General features: G+C 44.9%; 1 protein-coding gene across 2 annotated transcripts in view; it reads left to right on the top strand.

Annotated features, from left to right (window-relative positions):
- MIB1 (MIB E3 ubiquitin protein ligase 1) overlaps positions 1-12,864 on the top strand; it is a 211,074-nt gene that overhangs the window by 153,577 nt on the left and 44,633 nt on the right. For both annotated transcript variants that reach the window (XM_073550850.1, XM_073550851.1), the window contains exon 13: positions 6,678-6,810. In XM_073550850.1, coding sequence (XP_073406951.1) covers positions 6,678-6,810 — 133 coding nt within the window. The remainder of the gene's footprint in view (positions 1-6,677; positions 6,811-12,864) is intronic.

Here is a 12,864-nt window from a genome sequence, read left to right as displayed (position 1 = left end):
AGGCTTGCAAATTACATGTAAAACTTCTGGAATTGCAGATGAATATAAAAGTATCTAAATGTTAATATTCAGGCATGCATTGTGGTGTTAGTCTGGTTAGTATTGCATTATATGTCAGTATAGCCTTATATATATGTGTGTTTGCCTGTTTATATCCATAGTGTTATATATATTATTACACGGTGAGCGGGAGCTTTCTACTTGTCACTTGTTTAGTAATGTTAATTGCAAATCACACAATAACTCACCTGTGCACACACATATAGATCACACATGATGGCAGGTGCACCGCTACATTAATCTGTAAGCCGAGTGGGCTTTTAAAACCAACTTTTCCCACGTTGGAAAAAAAATATATATAAAATACCTGGGAGGTAGAAATGTTAAAGAAAAAAAAATGAGTTCTATCTTTCCTTGTGTAACAATGTGTCTGTCCTTGAGGATTTTCCTTTGTTGAAGTTCCCAGATTGGACCTCAAACACATCTGTGGCAAAGCTGCTTCTCCTTCCTGAGGGTCAGTAAAGCCCCATCCGAGGTCATGACTCCCCCTGGCAATTATAGAGACGAGCCATATTCCCCACTCAAAGGGCACAAGCTACAGTGTAAGAGCTTTATAGGCAGCTAAGCATGTGAAACATGCAGTCCCAGGCAAACGTTCCCTCTAGTGCCTCTCTCTTCCCTGACCATATTTAGTCAACCATAGCAAAAAATAGTCTCTCAGCTGTCGATGGTCGATCCAAGAGCTCTGGGAGCTCCTATCATGCTTTCTGCTCATTGATTGTTCATCCTGCGAGCCCCCAACACTCTCTGCCATTTGTTCAGCTATTTTTAGCAATGCCAAATAAAGCGGTCTCTCATGTTTCCACTTACATTACCCGTATTTTCACAGAAGGAGCGCTCCTGCTCCTGGACCCTCTGTGGCTGTGCTGTAGGGAAAAGTCCAGGTCTGCCCTGATGTGTCACCAATAGCACCGTGTGACCCGGTGTATGTCTCTCTGCCGGGGGGCACGTTACTTTATTATTACAGTGATATTAGGCCACATACAGATACGTTGCCGTTTGTATTTTTTGCTGTATTACTCAGCCTTTTATTTCTTGTAATAAAACCCCTTGCCTGCTCGCTCTATACACCCCCACTCTACAACTTCTAGTTAATCATTGACTGATGCTTTGTGTGCTGCCCAGGGCAAACTTGTATTCCTATGGTAGTGTTCCTCTGTCCCCCTCACATACTTCAGAGGAAAGACCACTTAAAGGGTCAGCGACACCAAAGAAAATGCTTTTCTGCTTACAGTGACTTTAATCACTTCTTTGTTATCTTCGTTCCAAAATTGTTCAGTGTCCGTCATGTTTCTAGAGTTGAGCTCAAAATGGAATTTTGCTCTGCCAGTATATTCCGCGTAGTTTTTCACTTATTGTAATTTTTTTTTTATTGTAATTATTCCCATTAGTGAAAAATCAGAAAATGTTTGAACATATTTCAGTATCGGATTCTGCATCTTCCAACGTGACGAAAACCTTACTATATTCGTATCCTGCCTGGATGTATGCCGAATGTGTTATGTAATTAGCCTGCGATTAAAAGGAAGCCCTAGTATGTACTGCCGAGAGCAGAGCTAGACTTCCGACTCTCCTGTCCGGGGTTCAGTTATTTTTGGTGCACAGACAGCACTAAAAGGGTAGATGTGTCCCTCAGCCTTGGCATGTCTGAGTGCGACCTAGGCCTGCAGGGAAGTGAGGGAAGCTGGCACTAAGCAGGGGCACAGGATACGCATCATTTTAAAAGACCCCTCCTCTGGACCGGATTAAGATTTTTTTCTTTAATTGTCAGAGAATCAAAGATTTATTTTCCTCACTTATATAGTGCCATTAGTTCCACAGCGCTTTACAGATAATATTTGGAGTGTGGGAGGAAACCTGGAGGACCCGGAGGAAACCTACGCAAACTCGGTGAGATTGTGCAGACTCCTTGCAGATGTTGTGCTTGGTGGAATTTGAACCCAGGACCCCAGCGCTGCAGGACTACAGTGCTAACCACTGAGCCATCTTCCTGCAGAACAGACCATTTTGATAGCCTGCCATATCCCATAGCTAATTCTGCTATGAATCCTGTTCCTGTGACCATGGTACATACAGGTACAGGCACATTTCTCAAAATCTGTGCTGTATATGGCTTCATGTACAATGTTTATCAATTTTAGTGCCAAGTTAACCAGCTTTGCCTGAGCCTGTCAATTAATATTTGTGCTTTATTTTCTCTAGTTTTTGGACAGTTGTAATTCTATGTCTAAGAAAATATATCTTCTTATTGTGAACAGAATAGCTATTAATCATGGCAGATTATAACGATTGATGGCCAACTATCGATGGCAGATTACGAGACAGAGATATATATAGCAGTGAATGAAAATAACCAAATTTGACAATCAAAATGTGAGGTCCGTTATATTAGATGAATGAATCATCTTGATGAGTGATACACAAAGGGCAATTGTGCAATTAGGCTGTGTGCACACGATGCAGATTTGCAGCGGTTCCGCAGCGGATTTTACCGCGCAGAAACGTTGCATATCCGCATTGTGATGTACAGTAGCCTTAAAATCAATGGAAAAAAAAAACCGCCGTGCAGACGCTGCGGATTTTTCCGCTCGGTTTTCCCGCGGTACAAAATCCGCAGCATGTTACTTCTTTTGTGCGGTTTTCCATCTCCCCTGTCACCAAATCCGCAGGGGGAAAACCGCAATGGAAAACCGCACAAAAACCGCAAGAAAACCGCATGGAAAATGGAAGAAATCCGCAGGAAAAATGCAGGTCATTTGACCTGCGGATTTCTTCCATTCTGCGCGGAAAAATCCGCAGGGCCAAAAAGTCCGTCTGCACTCAGCCTTACAGTGTGGAGGGTTTTAAGCTTTTTTTTTTATTTCTCAAGTGTCAAATATTTTATCACTGCCTGTATTGGGTGTAAGAAACGTACAAAGGATAACCAAAAATAATATAAGCAGCACTGTAGCCTTATAGTGCTGGTGTCCTGAATTTAAATTCCACCAAGGACAACATCTGCAATGAGTTTGTGTGGGTTTCCTCCGGGTCCTCCGGTTTCCTCCCACATTCCAAAGACATACTGATAGGGAATGTAGATTGTGAGCACCAATGGGGACAGTGTTGACAATGTATGTAAATTGCAGTGGAATTAATGGTGCTATGTAAGTAAGGAACATGTAATAACAAATATAACTTTCTTGTAAGCCTTCAATAAAGGGAAATGTCAGATGCCTCTGCTTAAAATTTACTGTTTTTTCACTCTACCATTTCTTTTTCTGGTCTGCTTGGGCTTCTGCTGTTTTTGACAATAAGGCTGTGTGCCCACGTAGCGATTTTTAAGCGTTTTTGCCACGATTTTCGGCGCGAAAACGTTTAAAAATCGTGTACATGACGCCCCCCATGCATTCCTATGGCATTCCGCACATGCTGTGCTAATGCTGCGCTTTTTTCCGCGGCGGAATCGCATCGCGGAAAAAAATCGCAGCATGCTCATTCTTTTGTGCGGAATCGCAAAGAATTGCCGCGATTCCGCACCCATAGGAATGCATGAGAACCGCTTACTTCCCGCATGTGGCTATGCCCACCATGCAGGAAGTTAAGCGTCTCATGTGCGGTTGGTACCCACGGTGTGGAGGAGAGGAGACTGTCCTCCAGGCCCTGGGTACCATACCCCTGTAAAAAAAAGAATAAAAAATAAAAAATCGGGGTATATTTACCTTCCGGCGTCCCGCGCTGCATTCCCGGCCTAAGCGTTCCCATTAATGCCTTGCGGCACGGTCCTGTGATGACGTAGGTCTCGCGTGACTAGCGGTCTCGCGAGATCGCTATAGTAACGCGAGACTACATCATCACAGGTCTCGCAAGGCATTACTGGAAACGCTGTGGCCCGGGAAGGCGGCGCGGGACGCTGGAAGGTAAATATACACCGATTTTTTTTATTTTTTTTTTAGCATTTTAACATTCTATCTTTTACTATTGATGCCGCATAGGCGGCCTCAATAGTAAAAACCTGGTCACACTTGTCAAACACTATGTTTGACGAGTGTGACCAACCTGTCAATCACTTTCCAAGCGATGCTTAGAAAGTGCTTGAATATCGCACACGAAAATCGCTGCAAAATCGCAATCATAATCGCGGTAAAATCACGGTGAAATCGCGCGGAAAAAAACGCGCGATTTCTGGGAAGGAGTCCGGTTTTTGGTGTGCGTTTTAACACGCACCGTGGGCACATAGCCTAAGAGTAGTGCAGCCTGTGCCACTTTTCTTGCCAAAAACTACCAGGATTGTTTGGGATGTGTTTATAAAATTTTTGTGGCTTTTTGTTCACTGATGTGGTTTGGCTGGTATATTATGAATGAAGTCTGACACGCTGTATTTCTAAATATTCCAGCTTATTTTCTGTATTCACAACCTCTTAATGTATAATGTTTTACTACAAACAGGTTGTCCTGCACCCTGGTAAGTAGGGGGTTAATGTGCACACGGGTGAGATAACTTAGGTATATTTGTCCCTGTCTCATTAGTGTCCTCCATGGTGGAGCTGACCAGGGGATATAAATAGAAGTTTTAGGGAACACCTCTTTTCACTACATGTAATGTGAATGCTTTAGTTAGCAAGGTCCCTGTGTCACTCCGAACGTCTGTCATGTTCTATAAGTGTACATTTAGTTTCTGTCTGCATACAGAGATGTGTGTATATAGCTGCCAAATACACGTGAATATCTTGTATTTGTGGATTATTGACCAAAATAAAGGTCACCCACACAAGATGGGCAATTACATGGGTTTCATATTTTTCTATAAAACTGTATAAAAAATTGAATAGTTTTGAAACATTCACTCCCAAGGAGGACGGGGATTATTATAGGAAATGGGCAGTAGATCATGCACCAAGGAAATAGTGGTTTTTGCGGTTGCTGTTTGTTGCTCAGAAATACCGTATATCCTTGGGTATAAGCCGACCCGAGAATAAGCCGAGGCACCTAATTTTGCCACAAAAAACTGGGGAAACTTATTGACTCGCGTATAAGCCGGGTATGCATTGTCCCCTCATCCCCATCCTTGTGTCTGCATGGCTCCTCATCCCCACCCTTTTCTCCATGGCTGCTCATCCCTATCCTTGTCTGCATGGCTCCTTATTCCCATCCTTTTCTGCGTGGCTCCTTATTCCCATCCTTGTCTGCGTGGCTCCTTATTCCCGTCCTTGTCTGCGTGGCTCCTTATTCCCGTCCTTGTCTGCGTGGCTCCTTATTCCCATCCTTGTCTGCATGGCTCCTTATTCCCATCCTTGTCTGCATGGCTCCTTATTCCCATCCTTGTTTGCGTGGCTCCTTATTCCCGTCCTTGTCTGCATGGCTCCTTATTCCCATCCTTGTCTGCATGGTTCCTTATTCCCATCCTTGTCTGCATGGCTCCTTATTCCCATCCTTGTCTGCATGGCTCCTTATTCCCATCCTTGTCTGCATGGCTCCTTATTCCTATCCTTGTCTGCATGGCTCCTTATTCCTATCCTTGTCTGCATGGCTCCTTATTCCCATCCTTGTCTGCATGGCTCCTTATTCCCAGCCTTGTCTGCATGGCTCCTTATTCCCGTCCTTGTCTGCATGGCTCCTTATTCCCATCCTTGTCTGCATGGCTCCTTATAACCATCCTTGTCTGCATGGCTCCTTATTCCCATCCTTGTCTGCGTGGTTCCTTATTCTCATCCTTGTATGCGTGGCTCCTTATTCCCATGTTTGTCTGCATGGCTCCTTATCCCTATCCTTGCATGCATGGGAAAAGCATAAAAAAAAATTCTACTTATCTTCTCTGTGTGCCCTTGCAGCATCTTGTTCCAGTGCCAGCAGCTCCTGCGGCCTGGCAAACATGTGTCCCCGCTCATTAAGGGAATGAATATTCACCTCTCTCCACGCCTATGGGAGTGGAGAGAGGTGAATATTCATTACCTTTAACCTTAATAAGCGGGCACCTGTGCTAACCCGGCCACTGCTGGAAGCCGGCGGCTGTAACTGTGCACGCTATAAGAGAAATTAATATTATTTGCCAGTGCAGTGAATATTCATTTCTCTTTAGCAGCGGGCACAGTTACAGCCGCCGGCTCCTGCCTCCTGTGTCCCACTGCTCCGCCGCTCCCCCTGCCGTCTTCTGTGACAAAGCCTCGTATATAGGCTGAGGGGGCGTTTTCAGCACAAAAAAATGTATATTGCAGGAGATCGCTATACACAACAAAACCTGTATAATCAAGGCTGGACTACGGTTGGTGTTTTCATGAATGGTTATAATTCTAGAACTGAGCAGAGTACACACTACTGTACAAATCGAAACTGCTGTGGGTGTACCTTGAAAATAGTGGTCCCTATAGCAAACTTGAAAATCATGCTGTGCTATACAAGCTGAATTTCAGGCCAGTGAGTTAAAAGGCCCTGTGCCCCTCCAGGTGAACAGTTTCTCATGATCTCACTTCGATTTTAAAATCCAAATTTCACACCTGGACTGGGATGGTGGATAGTACTGGCCTTTGTGCCGCAGGACTCGGTGTTGTAGCTGTAATCTGGCTGTATGGATTAGAAGCCCTTTATTATAAATATTTATAGGAAGTAGGTATTTTAAGCTTACATATATGTTTTCTTTGTAGTGCTATGCGTGTGTTGCTTTCAAAATTGCCTCGGCCATGGATAGTTGATGAGAAGAAGGATGACGGCTACACTGCATTGCACCTGGCAGCACTCAATAATCATGTCGAAGTGGCCGAACTTCTGGTTCATCAGGTATGGCCTCAAAATGATTTCATCAATTCTATTGTTAACCTCTCTCATTTCTAGGGGTAGGAAATATTTTACTTTTCTTTTCATCTAGGGCACTGAGTGCAGAGTGACATGCCTGATATGTCAATGTAAGGAGACTTTTATAGGCCATGTAATGGTCCTCTGGGAAATTAACTATGCAAATTGTCTCCAGAGAGAACGGTCTTTAACTTTAGTGTCACCTATTGAAAATATCAATCCTAAAAGTTAATATCGACCCTTTTAATGAGCCTTGACTGCATAGAAAAAAATACTGGATTGGCCTGTTTGCCTGTACGCTCTACCAATATCACCACGGGTAGTATGTTCAGTTCCTATTTCCTCATCTTTTTCCAGGGCTCCACAGCAAATTTTAGTCACACGACAAGCACCATAGTTTATTGTTCAATGAGACAAAGTAGTGGTGTGAAATTTGGGCTATATGAGAGAATGCAAGCAATAAAGGTCACAAAATATAATGCAGTTATAGCCAAAATTTTCTACAGGATAGATAACTTGCCAATTTGTAGTGGGTCGACCGATCTTGAGAACTGGACTTTGAAATGATCTCTCAGAATCGATTAGGGGGCGCAAATCTCACAATTATTGTCTATGGGGCTGCTGGAAAAAGCTGGGAGCTGTCTAGACCCTGCAGCCATAGACAATGAGTGGTACATTTGCATGGCCACTGCTCTGTACAGATGGGGCATTTCTTGCTCTCTGGATCGGTGGGGGTGCATGGATACTTGAGAACATTACATTTTGGGAATAAGGGTACCGCTACACATAACGATGTCCCAGCGATCCCACCCGCGATCCAACGTGGATGGTATCGCTGGGACATTGTTAGCTGATCAATGGTGAGCTGTCACATAGACAGCCCCTCCAGCGATCAGGGCCAGCGAGCACGCTGGTTACCAATGTAAACATCGGGTTTCTAAGGGCTGCGGGGCACTCACACCTGTTCAAAGTAGTTAAAACTGGTTTGAATCACTGACTGGTAACCAACTTACGATTTTACTTAAAAAAATGCTTTGTCCCAATTAATTTGCACAGCACTGTAGCTTCTCAATTTCAACATTTTAGAGGGTGGGCTTTGGAGGGTGTGCAGGAGGCAGGTGCCTCCTTGCTAATATTTCTTTGGGTAGGGAGGTAATTTAGTGGCACTACTAGAGGCTCACAGGCTTGGGTCCTAGACCGGATGCTTGCCGACTATAATTCCTGTCCATAACATCTGGTGGGCATGTAAGACATGGTTAGGAATGGGAGAATATTCCAAGTATACCCCCATCTGCAATAACCCCTGTTTGAGGCAATTGCAACGTTTGGAAGGTTTTGGGGAATGGAAAAGGAGGGGATTGGAATACTTACATCAATTATTTATGGAGGGTTATTTTTGCACATTTGAGCATTTAAAACAGACCTTGGTATCTGTTTAACTCTTGATTTCTTCAAGTATCTACAATTATGGCATGTGATACCTCAGGAATTTATCTCTGACCTATCCATCTCCTTGAATGGGATGTTGGACTCTGTGCTGAATGCCAAAAATACTAAAGGCCTTATATCTTTTATATACATTATATATAATTCTTTGTTGTTAAAAATCCTGGGAGACCCTATGGCTGAAGTTAAATTCAGCTGGGAGAGGGATATGGGACATATTACTTCAGAGGAATGGGATGATATTTTAGTTGCCATCAATAAAGACAGCATAAAGAGGATCTCAAATATTTCTCATGCACAGACTATGTAGAACTCCAAAAATACTATACAGGGGATGGGCCTCTGGGTGGATTATTGTTGCCCACGTTGTAGGGAAGATGGTGCAGATTTAGTCGATAATTTCTGGGTTGTGGGAGAATGAGGGTAGGTTGATTTTTGAAGTCTTTAAAATTCAAATTTCTCTTAGCCCCAAAGTGTGTATATTTGGCTATGTAGGAGACAATGGGAATTCATCCCCACTACTGGCTATAGCTACAATACTGTATTGAATCAGAAAGTCCATAGCTAAACACTGCTCCGTCAATGGAAGAGGTGGTGAGGTGCTTAAATGCCACCAATCTGATGGAAAAAAAGATATACATCAAAAGGGGGGCCATCGCGAAGTTTAGTAAACCGTGGGGGATTGGATGCCATATTTAACTTCTCTTTTTAATAGTGACCTTCTATTTCATATTTGAAGCACCCTGCTGTATGTCCCTCATGTTTAACTCCTTGTCTAAATATTGTACTCGATATATTATTAAAATGTAAGCTCAGACGGGTGACAGAGAGGGAAGATGGGTGCGGGCAGATTGGACATTGTATTCTTGTCAAGTATAATGATTGATACAAAACTGTACTCAATTTCTAGTAATTGTATAATAGGATTTTCTTTATCAACCGTCAATAAAAACAAAACATTATATTCACAGAAATTTATTTAATTTTTTTCAATAAATTACCCAGTAATTGAAAAAACAAACAAAAACTGGACGTAACAGATCATATATGTACAGAGTTAGGAAATACTGTGCACATCATTGTGTCTGAGGGTGACATATATGTCCTAGGAAACTGAATGGCAGACCATTCGGGATATAGTGAAAGCCAAAAAGAGAACACCGAACATTGGTCAAAGAATAGATATGGGACAAAATATTATAGATAAAACAACTTTATTGTAACAATGGGTGGCAAAAGAGTGCCCGCACAAGTTAAAAACCAATTTAATATGGGGGAAAAAAAATAATAAAAACAGAATAAAAAGATGAAAAAATTATAATCAAGGGGGACCAATAGCGATAATGATGACAGGTAGAAAAAAAAACGCTATGTCACTAGCAGACAATGTAATGAAAAACAAGAAAGATGGAAAACTTGCTGAAGATAAATGAGTCATCACTACTTGCCTATGATTATATATAGACACTAAAACACCGTTGATGCTGACATGTCAATCATATAAGGAAAGGCATTATTCTAGTATATAGGAAGGGAGTAGGCATGAAATGAAGCCTCTCCAGAAATGTACATGCATATGTGGCAATGTTGCTTGTTGACAGCAGAGTATGCAGTGAGTAAGTATGGAGATAAGGTAAGTCAAAAGGCAGTAGTGGTTACCTGATGGTGGTCCCTGTTTCAAGTCAAGTTCACACCCCGACGCGCGTTTCAGAACAAGTCAGCATGGTTTCCATCTTAGTTGTTTTTCAATAACTCATTGCATTGTCTGATATCTAATGACGTTGCGTTTTTTTCTACCTGTCATCATCATTGTTACCCTACGTCAATTATGTGTTCCCACTTGATTATCATTTCTTCATCTTTTATTCTGTTTTTCCATATTAAAATGTTTTTACCTTGTGTGGGCACTCTTTGCATACAGTACCAACCATTGCCACTTATTGTTAAAACACCTTTTTATTCGGTCGTCCATGACAGCACCACCTGAGAGAGGGATCCGCCCTTCCTAGGAACAGGAAAACCTACAGATACAAAAAGGGCGGCACCTCTCCCACGCATCAGTTGGTTTCCTGTTCCTAACAAGGACAGAACTCCCTACAGATCGTCCGTCATGGATAACTGAATTCCCAGGCCAGCGGACCGACTCAGGTAGCGGGGGGTTCTCCTACCTCGGTCTCGCTGGGGGCTCTGGATGCGCCACGGTGGGTCCGGGTAGGATGTCCACGGCAGTGGTAAGAGCAGGCGGAGACGGGGTCCGGTGGGCGCCTTCTCTATGGGACCGGTGAGGTAAGCGGTGTCCCCCTGTGTCTCCTTTCCCTGGAGCGGTCCGTTCGGGCGGATCCGTCCGATCCCTTTGCCGCGCGTCCCCGCGGCCTCTGTCGCGCGGCGGAAGTGACGCGGCGGAGGCGGGGCCTAGCGCCGAAACCGGAAGTCGGATGCCGGTCGACTTCCGGTTGTTGTGGACACGCGCCGATGCGCGCCCGCCGCCTGAAGGGCAGGCCTGAAGGGGAGGGGGAGGATCGCGAGGCGGTCCAATGGGGGGCCCGAACACCGGACGGAGTTCCTGCTGATCCGGAGGGGAAGCCTTCTTAAGACAGAAGGCATTGCTGCTGAGGTGCTTCTGGAGGCCCAGCGATGGACACAACAGAAGCCCCCATGGACCCACAAGAGGTGCAGCCCGTGGCAAAGCACCCCAGTGACCAGCCTAAGGGGCGGAAGGAGGGACGTTCGAGTGGACAGAGCCACAGTAGTTCCTCTAGGCCAAAGGATCCTCCTGCAGCCCCCCCATGATCCGGTACCTGTCCTCATCTGCAAGGGTAAGAGATCTGCGAGAATGTACCCTGATGCAGTGTCCCCTTATGTTTTTTGATTCTCAGGGGAAGAAGGCCACAGGGAAGCAGAAGCACAAGGAATGTGCCCTCTGTAGTGGCCACCCTAAGAGATTGTGTCAGTCTTGCGTGAGACAGACGGTAGGGACGGAGATGAGGGGTAGAACGTGAGTGGAGTATCAGACTCTTACACTCTTCCCTATTTATGCAGGTAGCGGAAGAAGCTCCAAGCTTCGCTACAGACCTGAGGCAATTAATCAGGACTGAAATAAAAGCCCTATCAAAAGAAGATTCTTCTAAAAGAAGACGGGCTAGTATTTCAGGCTCAGAATCTTCAGTCGGCCCTAGGAGGGAAGATATCTCCTCAGAGTCCTCGGCCTCCTCCTCTTCTTCTTCCGAAGAGGATTCCAGCCGGTTCTGTTTTCCCTTGGACCAAATGGATAAATTAATTAAAACCATAAGGTCAACCATGGGGGTAGAAGAAAAAAAGACAGAACTGTCTGCTCAGGACATTATGTTCGGGGGTCTAGACCCCAGAAAGCAAAGGACTTTTCCATTAAACGAAAGAGTCCAGAGCCTGATAGACAGGGAGTGGAAAAAAATGGAAAAAAGGGGTTCTATGCCACCGGCTTTCAAGCGAAGATACCCCTTTGAGGACCCAATAGTAAGTCGATGGGATAAGGCCCCCAAGCTGGATGCAGCAGTAGCTAAGGCCTCCAAAAAGTCATCTATACCCTTCGACGATATGGCCTCCCTTAAAGACCCCCTAGATAAAAAGGCAGATTCCTTTTTAAAGGGCACATGGGAGATGTCAGCAGGCGCCCTAAGGCCAGCAATAGCAGCCACGTGCGCAGCCAGATCCATGATGGTTTGGCTGGATCAATTGGACTCCCAGCTAAAGGATGGAACCTCGCGAGCTTCCATCCGTAAGTCTCTTCCAATTATCCAGAATGCTGCTGCCTTTCTGGCAGATGCCTCGGCAGACTCAGTAAGCCAGGCCAGGTCTGCAAGTTTGTCTAATTCGGCCCGAAGAGCCCTCTGGTTAAAATGCTGGCCGGGGGATATCCAAGCCAGGTCCCGTCTGTTCTATCCCCTGTGAGGGTGAATACTTGTTCGGCCCTGTCCTAGACGAACTGTTAGAGAAAGCCGGGGATGAGAAAAAGAAATTTCCGAGTCTGCCGAATACATCCTGGAGACGTCCCTTTTCTAGGAAAGGGTATTCCCGCAGGAGGCAGGCCAGAGATCAGAACAGATGGGACAACAAGAAAACCAGAGGTACGGGCTTCATGTTCGGAGGAGGGGGGCGCCAAGAAGGTCCATCACGGGATAATAAGAAGCCGCCCCAATGACTAGTGGCTCCGGTAGGAGGAAGATTATCTGCCTTCTACCCGGCCTGGGCCAGAATCTCAAATAGCAGCTGGATACTGGGGGTGATAGCTACAGGACTGCACCTAGAGTTCTCCTGCGTTCCCCAAGATCGGTTCAGGGTAACTCCGCTCAAATCTTCCCCGCTAGAACAAGCTGCCCTGGAGACCGAGGTCCTCAAGCTACTGGCCAAAAGAGTCCTGACGAGAGTTCCAGAGGAAGAAAGGGGGAAAGGCTTCTATTCCCCCCTGTTCTTGGTCCGTAAACCGGATGACTCATTTAGGGCTATATTTAACCTCAAAGCCCTCAATAAATTCCTGGTCGTACGTCCGTTTAAAATGGAAACAATTAACACCGCAATAAAAATGCTGTTTCAAAACTGCTTCATGGTGGTCCTAGA

This window comes from Dendrobates tinctorius, unplaced genomic scaffold (genome assembly GCF_039654945.1).
Source record: "Dendrobates tinctorius isolate UK_male_01 unplaced genomic scaffold, ASM3965494v1 ptg000171l, whole genome shotgun sequence".
Taxonomy (NCBI): Eukaryota; Metazoa; Chordata; class Amphibia; order Anura; family Dendrobatidae; genus Dendrobates; species Dendrobates tinctorius.
This window is presented reverse-complemented; position numbering and strand designations above follow the sequence as displayed.